The sequence below is a fragment of the Caretta caretta genome, chromosome 3 (genome assembly GCF_965140235.1).
Source record: "Caretta caretta isolate rCarCar2 chromosome 3, rCarCar1.hap1, whole genome shotgun sequence".
Taxonomy (NCBI): domain Eukaryota; kingdom Metazoa; phylum Chordata; order Testudines; family Cheloniidae; genus Caretta; species Caretta caretta.
In genome coordinates, this window is record NC_134208.1 from 44,673,997 (window position 1) to 44,701,452 (window position 27,456).

Below are 27,456 nucleotides of genomic sequence, written 5' to 3' on the forward strand. Positions count from 1 at the left end.
AAAGTAAAGCTAAAAGGATGGTGCTGGGGAAGAAATTGGGTTTGTAACAGAGAACATCCTATGGCCTGGGGAAAAGACTTATAGGGAAGACATTTTAGGAGATTTTAGGGTTGCCAACTTTGTAATATTTAAAAACCGGACACTCCAGCAGGAGTGCCAGAACCACCCCTGCCCCTGCCCCTGAGGCCCTGCTCCCAAGGCCCTCCACCCATTCACTCCTCTTCCACTCTCCCCCCGTCGCTTGCTGTTGTTCCCCTTCTCCCCTCCCCCCCCCCCCATCCTCACTTATGGCCTCACTTATGAGTGGATTCTTACAGCTACAACTCGTGCTCAAACTCTGATTTGCATCCTTACTATAAAAGTTAATATTTTTACCATGTCAAATAACCAATATGGATTCACATTTAATATTAAAAGCATTGCAGTTCATAATGCATATGTAGAAGGCTTTATTACAAATATTAATGTCTCATATTTAGTATATTTTATATTAGGATAATGATATATGACTTATTAATGTAATTATGATTCCTTTTTTGTTAATAGCTTCACTGGAAATTTGTTTAATCTACACACTTTTAGTATAGTCTGAATCGCCATTAGTCAGAAATGTAGGATGGCTTTTTATCCCTTTTTTTGTCTCACATTTGCAAGATAAGTATCTTGCAAGAGATACTAAAAATATTTGTAACTGTTGATTCTCAGCAAAAATGTCATGACTGGCCCATAAATGAATGACTTATTTCTAAATCTATGGCTGGTTACTGGCTAAACATAACAGATAAAATATTAAGATAGTAGATAGGTGTTATGTGAGTGAAACTTACTATTTATAAAAAGAAAAGGAGTACTTGTGGCACCTTAGAGACTAACCAATTTATTTGAGCATGAGCTTTCGTGAGCTACAGCTCACTTCATAGTTTGGTGTATACACTTCCTACAAAATATGTTGAACACATACCTCTACAAGGCCATAGCTGAGTCAGTCAATTGGAAAGAGGTAGGAGATCTGTTCAAAACTGAACTTGGCGTAAGTATCCATTAAAGGATCCTAAAATTTCAGTCAGCTCCTAAAATCCTATGGAAATACCTGTGACTTCCACATGAATATCAGACTAATTCTTTATGGTCAGTGCTGAAAAAATGAATGTCAAAAAAAATTAATGACGAGATATTTAAACTGAAGTGCTACTGTGAAGTCCATCTAGCATAAACTTTAGCATACAGACAACTGTCACTTATTGCACAAACTGCATGTAGAACACCAACAGCCTAGTAACTTGTGATCAGAGCAACAAACAGAGAATTAGATGGTTATCTCCCATTATACTTAATTGGAGGTGCAAACCTACTGCATTAACAGACCATGCTGCTGTTGGAAGTCTAACAGTGCATGATGCTGAATATAACTACATAGGACTAAGCCCAATTACCTGAATGATTTTTGTTTTCAGTACCAATATATTTTTCTTTATAATCTAAAGGTTAATCCAGAAGAAGCACAAGCAGCTATATTGGACTAGAGGATCAGATACTACTGTGTAACAAATGGGGGAGTACTGTTACTTACTACATCTACAGTTCGTTGAGGCTATATAAGCTAGAGGGATAGCTCAGGGATATTAATGTACTCAAAGACTGTAACTCACTTCTCCGAATGGCTGGCATGGTCAAGAATTGCAAATACAGTAATTAGCAGTGAGTTCACAGATCTTCATAGTGCAGTTAAGAGTCATGCACCTCAAGGCCATTGTTTCTTCAACTTGAGGGAGGAAAATTGGAAGGAAAGCATCAGTGATTTTTCTCTACAGCAGAGCTGTGCTCCGAAAATCTTTAATCAGTGCTGCAAGAATAGTGTCTGCCCCCAGTATAAGACGTTATAGTAATTTGTGCCAGAAAGCCATATTGTATAGAAGGAAAAAAATATTGCATTTGTAAGAGCACATTTAATCAATTTAGCTTTCCAAATCTAATTATATGAGTATTCAGTCATCCACACTCCCATTGAAATCATACTGATCTTTATTGTGCCTTATAAGCACAAGACACCATTGTGTATTTTCTTTTCAATTTAAATTTTGCCATTGGTTGTAGCAGTACATAACTTTGCCATTCTGTGCTGGGGCAACTAGAATTTTCCACATCTATATAGTGGCGCAGTTTGACACCTATGGAGTCACATAAAATAAAAACTGCATAATTTCTCACTGCCACAGAAATCTGCTGGTTGGCTGTACTTTAGGAAAACAACAAAGAAAGGAAATGCAAAAACTTAAGTTAACACACCTGTATCATTTATGTATTGTTATTGTTTGTTGGACAAGTTTGCAAGGCATTTAACATACACAAAAGGAGACAAGGACCCTGCCATGAGAACCTCACGACCTAGTTAGAATTTAATAACCTGGAAAGTTCCTGTTAAAAATAGAGAAATAAAAAAATTGTTACATATTCTAGGAATCTAAATTACCTAGTAAAATAGAAAAATAAAGAAATGCAAAAAATTAGTTTTCAGTGTCAAAATGAACTCAGACTGATTATAGATTGTGGATCAAAGTCCTGTTTACATGGTTTATTCATTGATGTCAATTGGCCTGATTCTCTTCCACCTTGCATTTTATGTAGTGCTTTACACCTGTGCAAAGTGGTTGGAAGACACTACCATTCTGATTTGGTAGCTCTGTACACTCACTTTGCACTCAAGTACATGATTACACAGGATGAAATGCACTACAGAAAAGGCTTAAAGAGATGACCTGAGCAATGGAAGTAGGACTGAGCCCATGAAGAGCCCCATCCTGTAGTCACTGGTAAAATTTTCAACAGTGCCTAAGTGGCTTAGGAGTCAAAGTCCCATTTTCAAAACTGATTTAGGTACTTACGGCTAGTTCCACAAAGGGACTTAGGCACTTAAATACCACTGCTAAAGTCCAACATTTGTGCTTCACCAAAATCCTCCAAAGCTCAGTCAGCTGTTGCCTAATTCTATAGGCACCTACATTTCCTCCACTGGAGGTGTGCAAAACTCCCTAAGTCCTGATGCCACCAAGCTGCTCAATGCCCTACCGGGTGCCTATGCCTAGCAGGATTCTCAAATTAGGATTCCCCACCTATCTTGCCTGCAGGGCCCAATTTGATAGGCATTACCAGAGCATTCATACTAGATCAGGCCTTGAGCAAACCCGGGTGACCAGAGCAGGAGGCTGGCTGGGTATGCGTATATAAGAATACCCAGTGGTTAGAGCAGTGGCTCTCAACCTTTCCAGACTACTGTACCCTTTCAGGAGTCTGATTTGTCTTGCATACCCCCAGGTTTCACCTCTCTTAAAAACTACTTGTTTACAAAATCAGACATAAAAATACAAAAGTGTCACAGCACACGATTACTGAAAAATGGCTTACTTTCTCATTTTTAACATATAATTGTAAAATAAATCAATTGGAATATAAATATTATACTTACATTTCAGTGTATAGTATACAGAAAAGTATAAACAAGACATTGTCTGTATGACATTTTAGTTTGTACTTGCTTTGCTAGTGCTTTTTTTGTAGTCTGTTGTAAAACTAGGCAAATATCTAGATGAGCTGATGTACCCCCTGGAAGATCTCTGCATACCCCCAGAGGTACACATACCCCTGATTGAGAACCACTGTGTTAGAGCACTCACTGGGGGTGGAGGGACCTATTTTTCAAATCCACACTCTGCCAGATTTTGATCAGGGGCTTGAACTGGATCTTCCACATCCCAGGTGAGTGTCCTAACCTCTGGCTATTGATTATAATGGGGTTCCTCCCTCCCTTTCTCCCCCCTCTGTCCTCTCCCTGCTTTGAGAAAAGGCGTAGACATCTAACTTCAAGAGAAAAGGAGTACTTGTGGCACCTTAGAGACTAACACATTTATTTGAGCATTTGTTAGTCTCTAGGGTGCCACAAGTACTCCTTTTCCTTTTGCGAATACAGACTAACATGGCTGCTACTCTGAAACTTCAAGAGAGAGTTCACAGTTGTAAATCCTCAGTGAGGTGCCTCACTACCATTGAGGGGTTGGTTCCACTTGGTTGGCTCCCCAATCAGTTTGCTGTCTTCTGTGAATCTGATTATCAGATGCATAATTCTCCCCATGCATTGTTAGGGACCCATTCATCCAAACTTGAATTGATCTGATGATCTATTGAGGCTGGTGACGGGGGGCTGATTACAATCTGCGGAACTAAGTAAACAGTTTTTTTCAATTGTTTTAATTGTTCGATAGTTAAATATATATGCAAATATGTCAAGTGGCCTACTCTTAACTTTGCTATTGGATTCTCAGCTTTTAAATTTCCTGACTATTTGGAATACGTTTGAGATCTGCCCTAAATCCAATCAGCTAACTAAATGTCAACATAAGTCACATTACCCTGATCACATATGTGCGTCTAAAAAGGGGATAGGTTACAGAGTAGCAGCCGTGTTAGCCTGCATCCGTAAAAAGAAAAGGAGTACTTGTGGCACCTTAGAGACTAACAAATTTGGATACAATCATTCAGTAAAAATAAGTGTGTGCACAATAGCAACTTTAAATGCAAAATAGCACTACCGGCGTTTAGGGGTGTTTTCAGACTACCTAAATTAAACCATATCTGTCAATGAAATAATTGCCAAGCTATATTTCCTAAAGTCAAATCTGGGAGTTTTATAAATACAATGGGTGTTAACCTGTTCAACTTCTATCAAAAAACAATTTGGAGAAAATTTATTAGGAAAAAAAAGTCAATTCCAAACACATGCTTTGTATACCTAGCAGACCAAGTCTTAGCCCATAGCAAAGTTTTATGTGCAAGTTATAAACTCCTGAAAATAATGTCAATTTTGGTAGATCCTTAACTATGGCAGAATTGCTAGTAGGCACTGCTACAATAGTATTATGCTATTCAGAATGGACCCTATGTGAGTCTATGCCTAAATCTTTATGTCTTTGTGAGTTACTATGGAATTAGGAGAATTAGGAGAGTAAAATAATTAATTACATTTAGTGACTCAATTAAATGAAGGGATTTAAAAATTTTGTCGTCACTTATTTCCTTGCATATTTAAACTATGAATAAAGAAAGCAAGGCTGTCAGACCGACAATATATCCCTCCTCTTGACATCTGTCTTCAAAATTTATGTCTTCCTGTCAGTGTAAAGATCTAATTTATTGACTTTGAAATTTAATGGAATTCAGGAAAATCTTTTTAGCTAGGTAAAGGGTGTTTGGGAGCATTACATGATATTTTCTTGCTTGTTTTTATGAAAGATCCAAGTTAGATGTCTAAAACTGTGTTCTGAGCCGTAAGGCAACAATATTTTTTTTCCAACATGCAAGAGGTGGAATCTTCAAAACATTAGCAAAGAAGAAAATACAATATATGGCTAGAATTTAGATTTTATTTTTACAGGACAAAAAATCACCTAATAGGGAAGATGAACAAAAAAATGTGTAGAACTTCTATATCAGCTATTTACCATGAATATAACAAAATAGACAAGATAATCCAGTACTAAATCTTACTTCAACTATGTAGAAGCAAGGCTGATGCTTCTTTGAATCATTTTGCCTTTGCTCCTCATTCCTTTCATTTCAAAACATAGCTTCCTCAGGCAAAATTTTGCAAGTCCTGTTATAAAACTTGACTTCTTGGTTTAGAAAGGAAAAACACAGTGCACATAATCTAATTAGTTTCTTTTAAATTGGACGTGCACCATATCTGGGACCTTTTCAGACCTGAGAGATCATTTCAAGGTCCAATCCTGCTCTCACTATAGTCATAAAGTCAATGAGGATATAATTATCAAAACTGTAATGCAGATAAATCTAATCATACCTGTGATCATACCTGTGTTCTGTCTTTCACTTTCTCTCTAGGTAATTTAGAGAGACTGGACCAATAATAGGTATAAGTTATTTCTGAGTATCCACTTGTGGAGTAGGTTAACTATTTCAGCAATAAAGAACAATATTTCAGTGTGCAAGTTTTCCTCCTCTGGGTTTTTTTCTTCAGGTTTTAGAGTTCTTGCTTACAGCAAAAGAAACATCAAAAAAGAAACAGTTCTACATAACTAGAAACCAGTGGGGTAGGGGGACATCATTGTGGAGTAAACCTAGTTGAACAATTGTGTGTAGTGATCTACCATCTGAAAGGCCTTTCCTCCATTCTGATTAGTCAGTAGTTGTTTTCTTAGAGTTTCCTGTATTCACTATGAGAACTTGATTGGGCCTACACTCCCCAGCATGTCATCCCTGTGCAAACAAGAAGTTAATTCCCTGTTTGCTGTAAACCAGTTTGGGCCTCTATACCCAACCCTGGGATGCAACCCAGGGATGCAACCCTGAAGTCATTTAGTAAAAGACTGCATTTATGTGTAGAGAAAGTCTTGAGTATATGAACTTGACCTTCAAAGGTCTAGCTCATACAATAAGGAAACTGTGCATAACCAGAGGGGAAAGCTGATCTTTTTTTAAAGAGGATATTTCTTTATTCTAGCAGACCTAGAAGCATAAGAAATGTTAGGAAGAGAAGTCCATCTGGACCAACAACTGCTACCTTGTTGGTCAATCTTAATTCAGTTTCTTACCTCACATTTCTCTCATGCAGAAACAATGTAAGTGTCTATTGAACTGAATCGTTTATACTCTTTACTTAATTTTCCTTCCCTGGTAACTTGTTACATATATTTATTAGCCTGCCCTGTCATTTTGTAGGGATACACATGAAAAATCCTTACTCTGATTTTAACCTAGTCCTCACTGGACTTCAATGGAAGTTTGTATAAAGAAGGGCTAGTACGACTCTTAGCCCCCCAATTTTTAGAATATGTCACCTACTCTATTCCAGGTAAAAAACATACCACTATAATGGAGACAATCTGGGCTAGAGGATATGATAGTGGGCTAGGAATCTTGAGTTCTACTCCTATCTCTGACATTCACCTGCTTTGTCTCCTTAGACAAGTTTCTGTGCCTCTGTTTCCTTTTCACTCTAGGTCTGTCTGATCTACTTAGATTGTAAGCTTTTTGGAGCAGGGACTGTCTCCCATTATGTGTTTGTAGAGTGCCTAGCACAATGGGACTCCAACCTTGGCTGGGGCCTCTAGGTGCTACTGAAATACAAATAAAAATATCCACCTATGCCTCCCTTTGAAAATTATTTTATGGTAAAACAGCCCCATGTTCTCTAACTTTCCTCATAGTTCAGATTCCTTGTACCTAATATCCTTCTTTTTTGTCCTATGCTGGACTCCAGCCAAGACAATACTATTTTCCCTGTGCTATGGTTATCAATATCACATTGCATGTTCTAGAAGAGGTTTTACAAGGGTTGGCTGTGTACATTAACAGTGTCCTCTGATTTATTTCATATTCTCTCTGTCTTCTAAAACATCCTTGCATCTTGGTGTTGACCTTTTTAAATGCTTCTTTGCTCTGGGCTGATAGCTTCAATTTATTTCCTCAGTAACCCCCAACTCGTTTTCTAGCTCAGTATATGTGATGATTGTTCTATTTAGCAAGTATTTCCTAAATTGGTTTTGTGTTCCTAAATTAATTATTTTATATTTTTCTAATCAAATTCCATTTATTTTAACTGAGTCATGTAATTGATCCAAATCCTTTTGAATATGATTGCATCAATCCTCATTACTTTCTGTGCTTTCAGTTCTAGTATCCCGTGCAAACTTGGAGATCTTTGTTTACAAACTCTCACCCACATCATTTTTATGTAGTTGTACATAATCATGAAGAACAGAGGTTTTAATACTGACCCTGAGGATGCTCTATCTGTCCATTCTCTTTGTATCCTACTCTTAAACTAGTTTTCTATCCAGCAGTCTGTTTTGCCTTCATGATGATTTTCCTTAGCCAGGCATCTCTTATGTGGTACCTTGTCAAATGCCTGTAAGTAGACTATATCCACTGCATTTCCCTTATTTATCATGGCAGTAACATCTTCAAAGAATTCCAGCAGGTTAGTTAAGCATGACCTCCCCTGCCTGAATCTATGCTGGTTATCCTTAATCAAACTGATTTTCAAGCTGTTCTTTCACACTTTCTTTATGGTAATTTCATTTTCCCTACAAACCTTGTTAAACTCACTGATCTATAGTTTCTTGTTTTGTCTTTACTCTTTTTTTTTTAATCATGGAGATTTGTTTGCCTTTTTCAATCCTCAAGACTCACTTCTGAGTTGGATCTCTTTTTAATAATGTCAGTGCACAGTTCTCTGGAGTCTTCACTAGGTCTGGTTAAAAAATTGACATAAAAACTGTTTTTTGACGGTAAATTAGGGTTTTCTACTTAAACGTGTTATGGGGTTTTGAGGTTTGGGGGGTTTTTTTGTTTGGTTTTGTTTTTGCAAAAAGTATGTGCTTTCCACTAAAAATATTCAATTTTCATCAAAAAACAACTGAAAACCAAACCGTTTTTTGTTTTGTCTAAATTACCCATTTTGTGACCAGCTGTGTTCCTCACTCATACCAGATACTTAAACACCAACAACTGCTCACAATTCCTTCTTCCATCTGTGGCTGGCCAGGATACTATGTACCATCCTGAGATGTGGACTAATCTATGCATTCATGACCTCTAGCCTCAATTATTGCAAAATGCTATGCCTGGAAATGGAAACACATGCACTGATGCAGCTAAGCAATATAGGACACTGCCAATACATTGTCCCTGTGCTTCGGGCACTATAATTAGTCCTTATTGAATAACAGATTAAGTTCAAGGTCCTGGACTTGATATTCAAAGCCCCCAATGAGGTGGGGCTGGTTATCTCAACCATACAGGAAGATGTGGTGTTTAAGATTTATGATGATAGCTGCATTCATGAGCAATGAGATTAAGTGGGAGCAGAGCTCAGAACTCAGGTGATAGTGGGCCACAACCATGGAACTCCCTTCCACAGAGGATGAGAGTGACTGCAATGCTGTCTCTCATTCTCGCAAATAAAAAGCTGCCTTTGTCACCATGGTAACTGAACAACTTACAATAAATACATGCACAGCCAAATGGGTTGTTTATATGTAGATCTAGATTCTTTCTCCTCTCCAGTATCTTTGTGATGTCAGCAGAGCTGTGGAAGAGGGTTTGCTGGCTATGTCAAACCTAGCCCTAGAACTTAAAGCACTTTGTCTAGGTCCAAAACAGAGAAAACAAGCAAAACAACCCCCCATATAATATCACTGTATTCTTTGTAAGCTTACAATACTGTTATAGTAGGTTGTATATGAAGGACTAAACATGCTGGTAGCCATGGGCCCAATCCTGAAAGATACTGATCACCTCCTGAAAAGATAAGCCATTAATTTAATCAGGAACTGAAGGACTCTGTGCCTCTCAGGAGCAGACCCTGAAATAGTAGGTTGCCTTATGTCACATCTGAACAATCAATAGGTTTTGATTTCCTGAATTTTTCAAGTAGGTTCATTATACTAAACAGAAGCGAAACTACAGGCATGTCTACATTGAAAACGCTACAGCGGTGCAGCCACACCACGGCAGCTCTGCCACTGTGGCACTTCTGTGCAGACACTACCTGTGCCAATGAGAGGGATTCTCCTGTCAGTGTAGGTAATCCATCTCCCCGAGAGGTGGCGTTAGGTTGATGGAAGAAATCTTCTATCAATCTAGCACTGTCTACACTGAGAGCTAATTCAGTATAGCTATGTCTCTGAGGGGTGTGGATTTTTCACATCCCTGAGAGATGTAGCTATCCTGACGTAAATTCCTAGTGTAGACCAGGCCTAGGCAGAAAGAGGAAATGACTGATATTTGAAGGCTACGCCAGCAGCATAACAATATAAAATGTCGCAATTTATCAACAAAAGCCATTTAAACAAGTTTCTTTGAAGAAATGGAGTTGTATTAATTAAAAAGAAAATGGGTGCATTGTACCATGTTAGCTTTCTATGAGACTGGTTGAAGTATACCTTATAAAGTGTTTTCTTATGCTTAGCTCACAAAAGCTTATACTCAAATAAATTGGTTAGTCTCTAAGGTGCCACAAGTACTCCTTTTCTTTTTGCGAATACAGACTAACACGGCTGCTACTCTGAAACCAATCTAAAAACAGGCGAGCTTTATACATAGTCACAGAACTGCCCAATTAATTTTGATGTCACCCTGAATCCCCCATTAAATACTTGCTACCCAAAATTCATAATTACTTTCAAGTAAATACAGAGTATTTGTAAATTAAATCTGGGATTTGATGATGATATGTTCATAAAGTTTTGCTAACTTTAGTAAATATTTTAAACAAACAACCTGACCCAAAATAATTTTAAGGGTTTAGATTAAGCTAATCAAGTAAAGAAAAATCAGTGCAAGTTGAAATTCCACCTTTCATTTGTTTCACTGTGAGTAGGAATTGCAGTAAAGCAGGTATGTAATATCTTGTTCAGCTCTAACCCTCTTCCGGCCATATTGCCCCAAGCTTGCCCATATTGCCCCAAATCTTGTCAGATTTCACAATCTAAGCAAGATTGATTCTGGTAAGTATTTGGATAGGAGACAACTTCACCCCCTAAATATAACCTCTCAGGAAAGACTTGGGTTCCTTTTAAAAAGAAGCAAAATGAGCAAACTCGGCTGCTTTGTTTGAAGTCGTCAGGGTCTCCCTAATTATTAGGGTGCCCAGATAACAAGTGTGAAAAATTGGGACAGAGGGTGGTGCGGGAGTAATAGGTACCTATATAAGAAAAAGCCCCAAATATTGGGACTGTCCCTATAAAATTGGGACATCTGGTCATCCTACTAATGATCATGAGGTTCTGGTTTCTGCTGGCTGATGCTAGTGTTACCCGCACATGTTGGTTATATTTGCAAAGAGAGTGCTGTTCAAATGGGCATTGTTTACAGACATTCCTAAAGCTGGAGTGGGATTGCGGGGAGGGTGGGTAGCCATGTTATATCAAACCTAAATGCACATATGAGGAGCAAACTTCCAGGCAGCAATAGAAGCAGTTCTCTCTCTCTTTCTCTCTTTGTGTTTTAGGCTGTCTCCCATCATTGTACTATCTGAGCACTTTCCATGTAAAATCAATAGCAATACCCCAGTTCCAAGTGAAGTTCATGGAATTTCTTGCATTTCTCTCTGTTCAGAGTAAAGCTCTCTTTAGAGCAAGTTTTTTTTTTTTTTAAATTTGTGTTAGTTTACTCTTGGGTGTTTGTGTTTTGGGTTTGTTTTTATGGGTTGATAGGGTTTTGGGGGTTGAAGGAAGTTTCAGTATTGTGTCTTTCTTATAGTGGAAATGCCTTTGTACAGAGGAAGGTTTTGCGGTGCTTCCTAAAGATAGTCAGTCTCTGGATTCATGTAGCCTCTGGAGTTCGTTTAGTAGCCAAAAATGACACTTAGTCCCCAGCTCTCACATGCTTTGTCCTGGGTTTTGTGATCTGTGTTGTCCCAGGAGAGTACAAGTGTTTTGGTTGTTCTGGGTCAAATTTTGGGTTTAAGAAGTGCTTAAACCCAAAATTTGGTTGTTCTGGGTCAAATTTCTGGGTTTAAGAAGTGCCTAGCTCTTGTGTTGAACATCTGCACAGCAGTGTGCAAAAGAGCTCCCAGTAGTATTCCCCTGCGCTTTTCTCCAGCTGGGAGCTGAATATCAACAAATCACACTGTAGCATTACAAAAAATGTTTCTAACTCTTTTATTTGAGCAAGAAAGGAATTATGCAGTGAATGAAACAATGCAGTATAAGCCCCAGGGAAAGACAGTTTTAAAGAGACAGGAAAAAGAAAGAAAGAAAGAAAGAAAGAAAGAAAGAAAGAAAGAAAGAAAGAAAGAAAGAAAGAAAGAAAGAAAGAAAGAAAAGTTTATTTTGAAGATTTGCTTGTGCCTATTCTCCAGGGTTCTTCCAAGATGAAATTCACTTCTTTTCAGAAGGCCAGCACAAGACCTATGCATCACTTCAGCCATCAAAATAGAGCTTAAATGGGATTTACATGGTTCATAGACTATGTGCTGGCCCTCTGCACAGGGGTGAATTTTAGCCTACTATCATACATCACTGTGCCCCTGCAGTATTCTAAACCACCGTTTGGATCTGCACTGCAGTGTCACAAGGGTGCTCAAACTTTTAATCTTCACACTAAGAGTACAGGAAAACAGATATTTTTGACTGCATAGGAGCAGTATTAAAGGCTGTGTATATGTGGTTTACCATCAGTACATTAGCATTCAAAGAGATTGTGTTGGCAGTAGCATGTAAGTGATCAGCAAGGTGCTACTTTGGGGGAAAGTTATAGTGTTAACCATTTTTATTAAAACTTTGCAATGAATACAAATAGCAGTAAAGACTCCTAGAAAGGAATACGGGAATAATATAAAAGGAATGCTATGCTGGGAATTACATCCAGTGTACTGACACAGTGAAATGATTTGAAGTAAACGTACTGTCAAATAGAGAGGCAGTGTGTGACAGTGGATAGGGTCAGGGCTGGCACTAGGTTTTTTGTCATCCAGGATAAAAAATGTTTCTGGTGGCCCCCAAAAGATTGAATATACAAACCCCAAACCTAGATTTGGCATCTTGTCTCCCCACCATCCTGATTTGGTTCCACCAGAAGTTGGCATCAAGGATGATCATCCTGATCATCAGCCCTTAAGGACGACTGTGAATAGGGTACTGATCTGGGAGCAAGGCAAGGAGACTTGGGTTCTTTTCCCCAACTCTTACTATGTGACCTTGGGAGGAAAAAATACTTCACTTCTCTGTACATCTCTTTCCCCTCCCAATTTGTATGTGTCTTGTCCAGTTAGATTATAAGATTTTTCTTCCTCTGTGTTTTGCACAGTACTCAGTATAATGGGGATCCATTCTCATTTGGGGCTCTAGCCATTACCCTACCACAAAAATAAATATGAATTTTCCTGTACAGCACTTCATACTTATGGTCCTGTAAAAATAATAAAAAGTGACAAATTATTATAATTAACGTAATAGAAAAGAAAAAAACCAAGGGGAAAAAGAGCTAGATTTTTTTCCTGTAAAAAAAAAAAAAAAGAAAAGCAGTATCTGACTGAATGTCCCAGTGAACAATGTAGTGATGTATTCCATTTTATATCTCTTTATCTAATGCTATCAGAGAGTGAGCCGATAAAGTCTAAGAATGATTTCCAAAGGTTTTTACGTTTGGCTGTGCTGTCCTGCAAGCTGAATGCTAGACCTTCATGTGACACAGTTTCTGTCACTGCAATAGCCCATTTCTTCATCATGGGCAGTGCTTTATCATTCCAGTGTCAAAGAGTGATTAGTTTTTTAATTGATTGTGTTCCCACGGGATAGATCCTTCTGCACTGTGCTTTTCTTTAGCTATTACCTAGATATGTGCAGTGTCACTCAGTAAACATAAAGATGTGACCAGGGGCGAGTAAGTCCTTTATAACACTTCTGTTCTATAGAACTGTCTCTGAAAGTGTATGTACTCTATGGCAAGGCTTTCACTTTCAAACAAATTCAACTCTGGGGTTACACTGATCAAGTCTATGACATTTTCCACTGAAGACAAGGGAATTACACCTGTCAGAAACTTGGCCCATGAGTGACAAAGATTTTTGTATTATATACACCACCAGAAAATATTGTCATGTTATTATTGTATTAACAATATGGGTTATTATTTGCTTAGGGCCTGATCCAATGCTCATTGACATCAATAGGGGGGTTCCTTCCATTGGTTTCAATGGGCACTGAATCTAGCTCTTTTAATCACTGAAAACTTGTCTAATGCTATGCAAGGCAGAGATGACTTAATTGTGTCTGGCCCTCATGCAGTTCCACAGTGGAGGGAATAAGATGCCTCCCTAACTCATGGGGCCCATGTAAAAATTACAACCTCTTTGCTCCCCAAGTGCAGGGGCTGCCACAAAATTGCTCAATCCCCATAGAAGCAAGTTGTTAGTTGTAAGCAGGGTTGGGCAGGGAGTAAGCAAAGCCATAGCTCCACTAGCTTCATCCACCAGCCAGCAAAGCTGTCTCACCATGGGGGCATGTGCTTGCTGCACCTCTTAAAGTAGAGGAGTTGGGAAGCTCTCCTTGTATTTCCCCGAGGTGGTGAGGCACTATGCCATCTCCTACAATAGGTCGTTCCTCACAGGAATAAATACAACCCAAAATAAAGACAATCTCTGCCCACCAGAACCAGATAGAGAAAACAGAACAGAATTCCAACGGAAGAAATAATGTAGAGTATTTGTTGTTTGCTTTCTCTTAGTCATGGGCCTGGACAAAGCTACTTAATAGGCATCCAATACAGTCTACATGAAGCGTGAATTGGCTTAGTTTCAAATTGCATCTTGCACTGCTTTATAATTTTTGCTCTGTAATTGCTATTCTGTTCCTGAGTATGTCATGTTCAGATCTCTTTCTTTAGTATGACTTTATATATGGGGGGAAATGGGATGCTTTGATGTTTAAATAAAACAAAGAAAATGGGTTTATACTAGGAAACTGTATGAGGTTTGGATCTCACAGAACAATTAGCTAAAGGTACCTCACATTTAAGAAAAGGTGAATGGCTATTATGTATTGTATCCATTCTCTTTACTGCTCAAAAGTAAATGTAAATTAGGCACAAATGACAAGAGGTTCTGGGGAGCCAAGCATCTGCAGTTTCCACTGAAGTCAATCGGACCTGCAGGTACTTGACAACTCTGAAAATAATGCAAAAATTAAGATTCATATAAACCTAGAATCTTGTAATAAAGATTGTTCCCATCACCCTTCTCGGTGCATTGGACTTTACTCTAAAACTTGCTTCTTTACTGCAATGAGCTCAGCAGAAGCCTTATACTATGCACACGTTCTGTTATTCAATAAACAGATTTACCCTTCCATCAGATATTTGGTTACAAAGGGATTGCGTTGCAGGCAGACTGAGTATGACTTGAGTCGCGATGTATCACAAATGTATTCCATCCACAAGTCTGCTTCTTTGTTAAATAAAAGAGACAAGGTGGGTGAGGTAACATCATTTGTTGGACCAACTTTTTCAGGTCTTCTTCAGACACTGAGATGCAGTACTAGTAAAGTGAAAGTTATAAAGAGCATGAGAAGGTGAGACAGGAGGAGAAGTCTCTGAACTCTTGGGGCCTGATCTTTCAGTCCTTACTCAACGCCCAATCCCTCTGAAACCAGGGAGAGTGTTGTCTGAGCAAGGCTTGAAGAGCCAGGTTTGTGAGGGGTTTTAATGACTCATTTTCCTGTCAGTTAAATTGGAACCAACCCAAATAGATTACACCAAAGTTCCTGAGAGGAGAATCTGGCCCTTCATCCTTACTTGAAATACTGGATTAGTTCCAGTTTTCAGCAGAAGAAACTCAGACATATAACAGTAAAATGACTAGCTATTATTGATTCAAATTAGTGTGTCTATATGCAGAAAGAACTGATCAGATAGGTATTCGTGATAAACTTTAAAACTGAATTCACTTTGACAAAATGATTCCTAAACTTTCTTTTAAATGTAATATTAGTCATCTCAAATCCATTACCAAGTGGTAAAGAAATTACACCAACTGTCTGACCCTCATCTTCCAGGAACATTAATTTAAAAAAAAAAAAAAAGACCTGTTCCTGGGCTCCTGCAACACAAGTAAACCTATTTTCCCAGTAGAAATAGCATGGCACTTTATCTTATGTTCATACCACATTCCTTTCTCTTCCAACTGCAACCTAAGAAATACCTCTTTAAACCAGCAACTTATTTCTTTAGAAACTATTTTAAAGTAACTTTAGACTATTTTTATGTATTTCAAAAGAGACAAAATGCATATATTTTGCTAAGTATAAATCAAATGGGAAAGTTTAGTTTGGTTAGAAGTACCTCAGATAGTAATTGAAATGTTCAGGCAACATCGCCTTTTATTCTTCTTTCCTACTGTAACATTTCATTGAACTAATTTTGTAATTGGAGCTGTAAAAGAAATAAAATGATTAATCCTTTTTTGTTCTGTAATCCTTTTCTGTAGTGTAATTCCCTCAAAATGTAAAGCTTCAAGATAAAATACTGTCATGGAGCTCAAAATGACAATTGTAAGTTGGCCTCTCCACTCTATAGTACCTATTATTATTTTGATGATTACTATTTATTATCATCATGTTGTTACAAAGGAAATCTTAACAGCCTGATAACACAACATCTAAGGCTGGATCCTCAGCTGGTATAAAGCAACATAACTCCATTGATTGGATTGCAAGATGCTATCATATTTTTTATTATATTTACTGTTTATAGGTGCATACAGAATACTAGGGGCTAGATGCTCAGCTGACTTAAACCATAAAATATAAAAACCAGGGAAACCTCATATTCCAAAGTATTATCTGATGCACTGTTTTAAAAAAAAATACTCTGGAGCCTCTCAAGAGTTGACAGAAAGAACTAGATTGTCATGGCAACGTGAGTTGTAGAAATCCTTCTTTCCTGTTTGCACAGATCATCTCCATTTGATCAGTCTGTTTACTAAATGTTACTAAAAAAAGCAATTAAAGGTTAATCTCTCCTCAAAAGCAAATAAATTAAATGCTAGAGAAATGGAGCAGAGAGGATACACTTCAGGCTGGTCAAAAGATTTCAAATATAATGGATCTTTAATGTAAATGAAGCTTCTGTGGCTATTTGCATAATATCAAATACTAATATTATGCAAGAGTTAGGGCTCTATTCATCAATATTTGACTTGCCACTATGTTCTCATTTTGAGATGAGTTTTCTACATGGATGGAGGGTGCAATAATGGCCATTGAGTTCCCTGGGCTTTGGATCAGGTTCCAACTACTCAGGATTCATCCTTTAGCAAAATTAAACTATAAAGTACAGTACCAAAATCAAAGCCAAATTTGGCTAGCTGTGAATAGAGGCAAGGATTTCAACCACAGGCTTGGAGATTCTTTTCAAATTAACAACCTTGTGGATCTGCAAAAGGCTTAACAAGATCTTAACAAGGCTTAAAATTTATGCTTGTTTTACAGCCTCTTTTAAATAGGTTCATAGGTAAGCAAGAGAAACCGAGCTGAACAAAGTTCACTCATCTCTATACTCTTGTGTTGCCACCTTTGCTTTCCTAAAATCTACTAGCATCGCATTCCTCCCATTGGAGCTACTGCAAACAATGAGTCAAGGTGAATACTCTAGATATTCATGTGCTTAGATAAAGGAAATCAATTTCATTTCACAAGAGAAAAGGAGTACTTGTGGCACATTAGAGACTAACCAATTTATTTGAGCATAAGCTTTCGTGAGCTACAGCTCACTTCATCGGATGCATACATACATTTCGTGAGCTGTAGCTCATGAAAGCTCATGCTCAAATAAATTGGTTAGTCTCTAAGGTGCCACAAGTACTCCTTTTCTTTTTGCGAATACAGACTCACACGGCTGTTACTCTGAAACATTTCACAAGAGATATGTCTACAAATGTGTAAGGTCACTTACTATAACATCAGCAGCTGGTCAATGGTACTAGAATTCTAAAAGTGAATTATACAGTAGCATTGTCTCCAAATGCTCAGTCTGACTCAATTCCTGTATTATATTATAAGAAAGATCAGAAGGATACTTCCTGTTTCCCTTTCTCAAGCATACCATTACCCTCACCACTTTGTACCCTCTTCTTTTCTTATTGTTTTTTCAGTAACTTGTTTTGTTCTCTTTCAGGATCCATGTGTACTAGTATGTTTCTATAGTGCCTAGAAATACAGTGCCCTGATCTTATGTGGTTCTTTGGAGCACTATATTCTCATTGCAACTACGTACAAAATGTCAATAATTACATTAAAAAAACGCACTATGATAAATCTATATCTAAACCTTATTTAGATTGTAAAGTCAAGCACTCAGAAGCAGGAAGATGTCAGTTAAGGTTGCCAGTGTCAACTCTCTTTCTCCCAGCATGGGAGCTGGGAAGCTCCTTTCCAAACTGGTGCCAGCAGAGGTGGGAATGGGTCACTGGAATCATATGTTGTGTATTTGTGATAGTTGTGTGGAGCCTGGCCCAGCTCCTTTTCCCAACTTCTGGAGATTTGGTCTGCTGCTGGGGTTCCCAATACAATGTGCACTGCCATGGCTTTGGTAAACCAGGCATTAGATTAGAATTTTATATTCGGTTATTATTTTGGTTTGTTGCCAAAACGATGCTGACAACACATGTGAAAGAAGGGAAATGATTATTTTCAAAAGTTTACATCACTTCTATATTTGATCAGAAGCTCATGGAAAAAAGAAAAGGCACATCTCTGGCCCCAGGAGACACTGCCACATTTCAAAGACTTGATGCCAACAATGGAGGTGTTTAAGTTTAAAAAAAAAAAAGGCAATCTAACTACAGGTGTCACTATCAGCCCACTCTATAATAAAAACCAAAGATGACTTTCATAGAAAAAATATTCAAAAGTTTGCATTTTGCAACTTTTCAGTAAAAAAATCTTACAATTTGCAAATAAAGTAAATTAAAAGTAAAGTAAATTGCAAATAAAGTAAAAGGGAAGGGCTGCAAAATTCCATTTTAAAATGGTGACAATATTTTATGCAACTGTTTGCAAAACAAAAGCTGTGGGCTTTGCAAAGTATTATTCATCCTGCTCAGCACTGTATGAGCTGCAATTTAGCAAACATTTTTTTCCAGAATACCCCTGTACAAAAGAGACAGGATTGTGGAGCATGATCCTGTACTTCAGTATTCCTGGGATACTGTAGAAGAGACATAAAACATTTCAAGACTAAAATGATGGTAGCATTTTCTGCAAATTGTCCACAATAATTTCTTAAAGGAGGGGAGGGGAGAAGCAGCAAACCAGAAGTTGAGTAGAATTCTATATCTATATCTGTATATTGGATAAATTGTTCAAGAACAGATTATCTTCATAAATATATGAGCCTATTAATGCTGCCAAGATCAATGGCCCAGATTTACTGCAAGTTCATGCTGTTTTACACCAGTGTAAACCCTGACAGAGGGCCCCAGTGACTGAAAGTTCAGCTGAGAAAAAGGGTGTTGCATCACAAAGTCTCAGCCTTATTTACAGACCTAATCATTCACCAAGGGCCCCATCCAGCTACTGTTGAAATCAACAGAAAAACTCCTATTGACATCAATTGCAGTAGTATTGATCCCTCAAAATTATAATAAGTTATTTTGCTTTAGTAAATAATGTCTCTAAATGTTAAGTTATATAAAGATGGAAATAGCTATTGGATAGCTAATTGGTCATTAAAATGCATAATTTAATAACTGCAAAGCTGTAACAAATTGCAATGAATTTTTATACCTGAAATTAAAGCATTATTAAAATTGCAAGAAATCATGGGGGGGGGTTTTGTTTATTTTTGCTTATCTTTCACAGAAGGTGAACTATTGACAGTACCCTGATTAATCAAGAGGCATCTGGTTAATCATCAGAAATATGAGACTAATTAAATCTTGCTCTACTTTTTAACTGAATGGGCCCTCCAGTTAAAAATGATGGGAAACTGTTGTGGTTTACAGTTTTTCAACTGCATAGAATCTTGGAGAAAAATATGTGTGCTCTGAAGAATGGTATGACTCTTTAATGACCATACAATGTAGTATTTCTCTTGTAAGAGGTCTCCATGCATGTGTGTTTCTTCTTTTATAATTAAATTCCTAAATGTAGAGAACTGATAAATATTGCCTTTGTATATCAGCATAATACTGGCACTAATTCAAGTAGTTTGTTTAAGCATTAATTAATGTTTATAACCAACCTAATGTGGATTTTCTTAAATATGGAAGAAATGTTGTGTGGTTTACTTGAATCTTTAATCCAGCTAGGATAAAGATGTATGAAGATAAAGCAATATCTCACAGCTTTCCTCAGGTACTGAAGGCATTTGTCCATAGTTCAAAAGTTACTGCTTGATCAAAATGGTGTAAAGCAGAGCTTCTTAAACTGTGGTCCATGGACAACCAGTGTTCCGCAACCTCCATGCAGGTGGTCCGCAGATAGTTCCCTCTTAGGTGCACACCTGGGCAGCTGCACATGAGAGAATGAAGGGCCACCCACCTAATTAGTGGAGCCGTGTAGGTGTGGCTCTGCTAATTAGGTGCCTGGACCCTGGAGAAGACGCACATGTAAAGTGAAGTGGTGGCCTTGGGAGTGGGGAAGAGGGTAGGTGGGAGGGAGCAGTGGGGTGAGAAGAGGAGGTGGAAGGAATATGGGATGTGCAGGGCTACAGCGGCCAGAGAAAGAAGGTTTTCCCCAGCTCCAGGGTTGTGGCTGCTGGGGTGAGACGGCCCTCCTTCCCAGCCTCAGCTCTGTGACTGCTGTGGTGGGGGAGAAACCCCCCTCTTTCCCAGCCCCAGCTCAGGGGCTGCTGTGGCAGAGGAGAGAGGGAGAGACCCCCTTCCCCCTCCTTCACAGCCCCAGCTTGGGGGCTGCCGCAGCAGGGGAAAGAGGGCACATCCATTGCATTAGAAAGGTAAGACTACTGATATTAAAATATGAGTTGTGTGCTTTTATTTGTAGAGCAAAAAAAGTTTATTATTATTAAGGGGTTTTTTATATTGCGCTTTTATCCAAAATGCTTTACAATAGTTAGCTAACAGTACAAACAACATTTGGAAAGATCATTAAGTGGTCCGCAGAGACCCTCAGCAATTTTCAAGTGGTCCATGCAAAAAAATAAGTTTGAGATCCACTGGAAAGGAAATTGCAGCTGATATAGAAAAGTAAAGTATCTCAGTAAAAAAAGTGTTTCATACCTCCATATGGGACACTTCCATATCAATCATTCTTTGTTCATTGCAAAAATGGGGAAAAGAAACATCTTAACACTATAATCTTAATTTTGCAGCCATGTGGATGTGATTCCAGAAGGGCCGTAATCTTATTGCAATTACACTAGGATACCTTTATAGTAAAGCCACTCAACTACACTACAGGCTTTGTCTAAACTTAAAAGTTTTGCTGCTTTAACTATGTTAGCATAATTAATGTGGCAAATACCATCTTGTATAGACACAATTATAATGGCATAAAAGTGCTTATACCTAACTCTGATTCAGCCAATCAAAATAAGATGTACTGATATAACTGCATCTACACTAGGGCTTTTACTGGCATAAAGATGTTGGCAAAACAAATCACACCCCTACCAATCTAGTTTTTAAGCATAGACCAGGCTTCAGGAACCAGAGACATGAAGATCCCAGTTACTTCATGGCTTTGAACTCACAGTTAGATCTGAATTTACAGCATCACACCTTAAGCAGTTGATTACTCTGAAACAAGGTATTAATATGAAGGTCAAATGATGGTGTACAAAAGACTGAATTTGTAAATTTTCAAATTAATAGTCAATAAGGGTTCTCAGTCACTTCCCAAAGAGGACCCTCAGTACAACAATTAGTTAATTTGTTGATTTCTGTTCCTTGAGATTTTACACACTTGTATTCAGTGGGATCAAAATTTCAATTTCAAATGTATCTGGACCCTAATTTCCTTAAGCTTTTTTGAAAATCCCAGCCTAAATAAATATGTTATTACACTACTGTAGAACCAGTACAAATGAGATCAAGAATTGGGCCCCAAATTTGTATGGGAGGAACACTTAGCAGAAAAACAAAACAAAAAAAACCACACGATACTCTCAAGCTCTAGTCTAAATCATACATATGTACGAAAGGGCATTAATGTGTAAGTGCAAAAGTAAGCAACTGAAACTAGCCCAGAGACTACTTCCTGTGCTTACAGTCTATCTCAGAAGGTGCCGTAAGCCCTCAACACCCATTTTGATTTTAGTGAGCCCTGAAGTCATTGTACACGTCACATGACTGGGTTCTTGTACACTATTGTCAGGGCCTCATATTTGCAAATTACTGTATCTTCTTTTGGACCATTTTTAATAGGAGGGTTAAAACTAGAAGGTGGCTATGTTCTTGGGATCTCCGATGAACTCATATAATTTCTACAGCGTAGTTTTCTCAGACTTTACCTAATATTTTTACTCTAGTGTAAACACAGAAACATGGGTCTTTCCTAATGTAAAGGCGTATTTTTAAAATGAGGAGATAATTTATTAAAAGTGAATACGCTGATACATTAGGACAGCATATTTTAATCCTTGGGACAGACTTGCTTGCTCATTTTTGTTTCTTGTTAGGCCATTTCCACTTCGGACTGAGCAGAAAACGGATTGTCCATTGAGTACTTATCACTCATTTCTGAACATCCAATACTTGGCTCTGGTCCTAAGTGCAAAAAATTAAAAACAAAAACAAAAACCCAAAACCTCTTTAACTCATTTTCTCCTTGCTGGTTTGAGCTTCCTCTGGAGGAGACAGGAGCCTCTCTAGGGACACCATCTTCACAGTTTGAGAAACATTGCTCTGGAGATAGAGAAAATACATTACTTTAAGAGAGAAATGCTCTCAATTCAATATACTGAGCAGGCCTTAAATGTAGTGGAAACTTATAGGTATTATAGTCATAGTAATTATTTGACAAAGTGACCACAGCAAACAGAGAGTACATAAAATGCAGGGTTGCTTTTTTAAAACAAGATCTTAAAGTGTAGATGTGTGAGTGCTTTCCCAGACTGGATATGATTTAAACTCAGAAATCTCTTTCCTTCTCTCTTTTCGATTAATATGAATTATACCACTGAGGTTGTAATATAATATAAAACTTGTTTATGAACATTCTGTTTGAGACAATTAAGTGGAAATAAAAGAGAAAGTATTCCAAAGTGATCTGAAAAAGGACAGTAACTGATCTTGAAAATATTTGAAAACATGTATTGTACCTAATATAAAATATTCCATCAATGCATTCCCTTATGTTGTCTTCTATAAACGTAGCTAGAGATGCCAAAGAATAAAGATTCCGCCAATAGAGATTATTTTAACCTTCTAGCCTGAAGAAATTTTAATCTCACAGTAATTTAAATCTTCTGCTTTACTTTCCAATTAGTAGATGTTTCTCATTTTTTTAAAAAAGAGAGGGGGGGGGGGGCAATGCTACTGTGTTTTTGCAAGATTCAAAGAAACTAACAGACTCCTGGAGGTTTTTGGCTGAGATGTAGCCTATCAAAATGAACAAATGACTTTGATAAACAAGCTACTTTACCCTACAGAGCTGAGTACTGCTGTTGTTTGCCTTGTGAAGCATTCTTTTCTCCGATAGTTTTTGAAGGAGTGATATTTTTAAAGGACTCCATGTCTGTCTCTCTATAGCGTATAAAAGGAGAAAAACTTTACCTGTTTTCCAAAATACTCCCATCCATCAGTATAACATAATGGTAGCAACTGAACAGAAGCCATAGCAATGCCTCTTAAGTCTACTTACTACATTAAGGGGAAATGTGCGCATTTTTTTACCTACATTCAGTCCTTGCTTTTTACCCTTGAAAAGTTGTAGCCAATTGTACAGCAGCAGCAGAGGGTCTGAATTTCATTTCATAATGCTACTGTTAAAGAGCAATGCAGAAGGCAGAACAGCTTTCATTTACATCTGGATAAAGGGAAAACTACGTGCAAGTCAACACCTACAGAAAAATGCAGCACTTTGGAGCTTTACTTATCAAACCCAAGAGAATCCCTATTACAATGAACAGCAAATTAATTCACCGCCATTGGACAGCTAAAATAAAGAGTTCCTACATTACGATTTTATGGACTTCTGGAAGCAAAGGCTGTTCACGTTACTAAGCAATGAATCCTCTCGCTCTTTTTACTCTGTAAATCTAATTTCAGCCTTAGGTTTATCTTTTACTAAATATAGATACCTGTGCGCAACTGCCTAGGGACCTTAATGGGAAAGAATTATGTCAAATACCCCTGCTGGTTCCTCTTCTACCTGTTGTTTGGCTTCAATATTAAGGCAGGTTGCAGCCTTTAAGTGGGTGCGTTCCTGCTCCATATTAAACCAGGTATAATTATATTCTGCAGCGCAGCATCAGAGGTAGTGCCCAAATGTGCCCGGCCAAGCTCTTTGTATGTAAGCAAACCACGGCGGATCAGCGCTGGATAACCAGGATCCAGCCTCCAGCTTTTCATATGTGCTGTCAGCTTTGCAAAAAAAAAAACCAACAAACCACTTAAATGTCAAACGCCAGGACCAACTACAGTGTTTGTTATAAATGAGGAGCGGGCCCTCCAAGAAAGCCGAGACAATAGTAGCATTGATTGCAACTCGCCCCATTCCACACCCGAGGCCCGGCCAGGGGACAGATGATTGGCCTTGCTACGGTGGGGTGGGCTGTGGCAGGGGCAGAGTTGGGAATAGCCATTGGGTGTCAGTTCCTGACCTAGCCTATCCCTTCCTCCCCCTGGCCCCGATCTTCTGGACCTGGCGGCGCTGCTGGACCCAGGCAGCTGTTACCACCTCCGCCTCCTGGCCCCAGCGCGACGTGCCAGCGGATCCGGCTTCATGTCATTCTTCCCCAAACCCACCCAATCCAGAGGCGGGGGCTGAAGTGCCAGGCACGCGTGAGGGTTATTAAACAGCCGCAGGGCAGTGCAAAGCGTGGGTTAACTGGGGAAGGATCAGGAACCGAAAAGAGGGAAAACAAATAGCCCCTGCCAACCTGGGGGAAACAATCAACGGGCAGAAAGGGGGTGGGCAGGTGGGGGCTGGGGACGCCGGACCTCTGGACAGGTGATTAGACATACAGGATTTTTTTTTGCTCGCCTGGGACTGGAGTGCACCATGTGTAATGCACCAAGGACAACCCCCACTTAAGGAGCTGCCCTTTCAGCACCACTACCAAATCAATCCGATGTTTGTGCTTCTCTGTTCTTTATTCCCAACCGGTAAAAGGAGATCGGAGATAGCCCAGTGACGCGATGTTGCCCTGTCACCCGGGGCAGCCCCGGGTTTTGGGCTGAGGCAGGGTCCTCGGGGGGTTAGGGACCAGACGTGTCTTACTGCTGCTCCGCCGGTTCCTTTGCCCAGCCCAAGTGGGTCAGCATTAGATACACACCTACTGCCTCGCACCCCTCTCAGAACCGCTGTCTGCGGACCAAAGCTACCCCGGGAACATACTAAAAACAAAGGGCACTCTGCAATGCCGCCCAGTGTAGACAGTGACCCCCAGCACGACGGGCCCAAAGGAGAGAGCAGGACAGGGAACGAGGAACTAAAACTCCTCAGTGTGGAGTTTGGCGTTTCGCTTTCTTTCTCTCCTTTTCTATTTTCAGTCACCCGCCCCTCCAAAAAAGAAAGAAAGAAAGAAAGAAAGAAAGAAAGAAAGAAAGAAAGAAAGAAAGAAAGAAAGAAAGAAAGAAAGAAAGGAAAAACAACTTGGGGAGCAGCAGAAGGGGGCAGAAAATGGGAGGAAAATAAGATGGAATCACCTATTTATTTTTAAGAAACATTTTGAAAATTTGGGAGGGGGAAGAGACCCTGCCCCCACCTCCCAGGCGCTGTGCAGATTACAAAATAAATCGACCCCCTCCCCCCGAGGACAGGCTGCATCTAGAGAAAACAGCTGAGAGCAGGTGAATAGGAAACAGGGACAGGTGCCTTGCTGTGAGCAGCCTTCCTCCCCCCCAGAGCAGCACTTAAAAGGACCCGGCTGAGGAGAGGCGAAGTGAATAATGGGGAAGTTGTTGTCTCCAGACATGAGGCAAGTGTTGGGGCTGAGGCCAGCCCTGAACTTGTGAAACCTAGTTCTGCACCCCTTCACCTAACTCCTTTCCAAGCGAAAGCCAAGCTGCTCGGGTGGGGAACGCTGTGCGTTTTAGGTGCTGGGCATCAACGCGCTCCCTTCACCCGCGCAGGGAAGAGGAAAGGAGGGAGGTCAAAAGAGAAGCCGGACCCAGCTTCCCTTCTTTCCGCTACTTCCCCAGCTAGGCCACTCCTGGCAACTTACAAGAGACGAAGTCCGACTATAGGGAAAGCGGGGGCGACTCCCCCCAGCCAGCCGCGGGAGCAGGGAGGCAGATCGCGGTGTCGGGAGTGGGAAGATGTATTTAAATCCAGGGAAAGGAGGGGAGAAACAAACTTGCCCGCCCAGGTGCTGCCCATAGCAAGCTGGCAAGTACCGCACCGCCGTGTGCAGCGGGGAACTGTTCGCAAACTCCCCTCCGCATCCTGTGCGCACAGCTCCTCTCGGAGCATCACAACGGGCACAGAGCAGTTGGGGTCCGGCTCCTGCTCTCCGCTTTCCCCCGGGTGCTTGTCAGGACCCATCGGGAGGGCTCTGAACCCAAAGCCCGGAGAAGTCCACATGGGAGAGAGAGGATAAGGGAAAGGGGTGGGGGGGGGGGGGGATAGCTTGGGAAGCCGAATGCCTGCAATTGCGTTGAACAGAAATCAGTGATGGGGAACTCGCCGGCGGGGAGCGGAGAGTTGGGATGAAATAATTGCCCCGATCCCCAGCCAGCTCCTTCCTGAGCACAAATATAGACCCTGATTGCAAGAAACCCAGATCTTACCCTGAGCTGCAGTGAGGAGCCCCGCGCAGAAAAACAGCAGAGACTTGAATTTCCTCCACGCAGTCATGTCTGCAGTTATTCCACACACCCACACACAGCCCCAGCGGCTCTTCTCGGCTGTGACCGTCTCCTCCGAGGAGCAGTGGGACTAAGGACAGTGCCAAATAATCACCAAAGGGCAAAGAGAGGAAGAGGGGAAAGATCCAGGTCCCGAGAGCAGCGCAGCATTCGACGCCTCCTGCAGGACTGGTCGCTCGGCTCGCTTCGCTCTTCTCATAGCATCAAGTCCTGAGCCACTGCAGGGCGAGGATGCTTAGAGCCCGGAGAGCCTGGCTGCTGGCTGGCCGGTCCAAGGGGGAGGAACACCAAGCAGAGACCTAGGCAGAGAGGCATCGAGAGAAGCAGGGAGGCAAGGGAGAAGAGGCAGCAGGAGGAGAGCGATCCAGCGAGTGTGAGAAAGAGGAGGAGGAGGAGGAGGAGGAGAGAGGGAGGGATCGAGAGCGCAGCAGACGGGCTGCTAGCGACACAAGGAGCTGCTGCTACTGCTGCTGGACTCAACCATCACTTCCCACAGAGAGGGGAAGAAGACTGGCTGGAGCTGCATAGCCAGCGCACACTAACCCAAGTGGGCAGCCTCCTGGCTGCAACGTGCACGCACCCACACTCGCCCGGCAGCCTCCCCGCTCAAGAACCAGGCGCCTTTGCCATAGCATCGGGGTCACTCTGTCTCAGGCACTCACACGCGGAGGGGACAGCAAGGCGCGGCAACTCCAGCTGCACTTGAAGAGTCCCATGAAGGCAAAGACTTTCTTCCTACACCCTGTTGGCTCCTACTTGCTGACAGTGCCCCTGGCCTTCGCTGCACGCAATTAGCTCGCACAGACGCCAAGAGAAGGGCGAACAATGCCCTGTGTTGCACAACACGTGGTTACGAAATGTACCACCTTGTTTGAATGGGGTCCTGCTCAGAGATCAATCTTCTCAGGTGCCTCTTCCACGCTCCCTTGCTAGGGCGCCTCCGCGATTTGTAA

General features: G+C 40.3%; 1 protein-coding gene across 2 annotated transcripts in view; it reads right to left on the bottom strand.

Moving 5' to 3' along the window:
• CSMD1 (CUB and Sushi multiple domains 1) overlaps window positions 1-27,020 on the bottom strand; it is a 1,991,107-nt gene extending 1,964,087 nt beyond the window's left edge. For both annotated transcript variants that reach the window (XM_048845330.2, XM_048845329.2), the window contains exon 1: window positions 26,426-27,020. In XM_048845330.2, coding sequence (XP_048701287.2) covers window positions 26,426-26,492 — 67 coding nt within the window. In that variant the 5' untranslated portion in view covers window positions 26,493-27,020. The remainder of the gene's footprint in view (window positions 1-26,425) is intronic.
• Window positions 27,021-27,456: the final 436 nt, after the last annotated feature.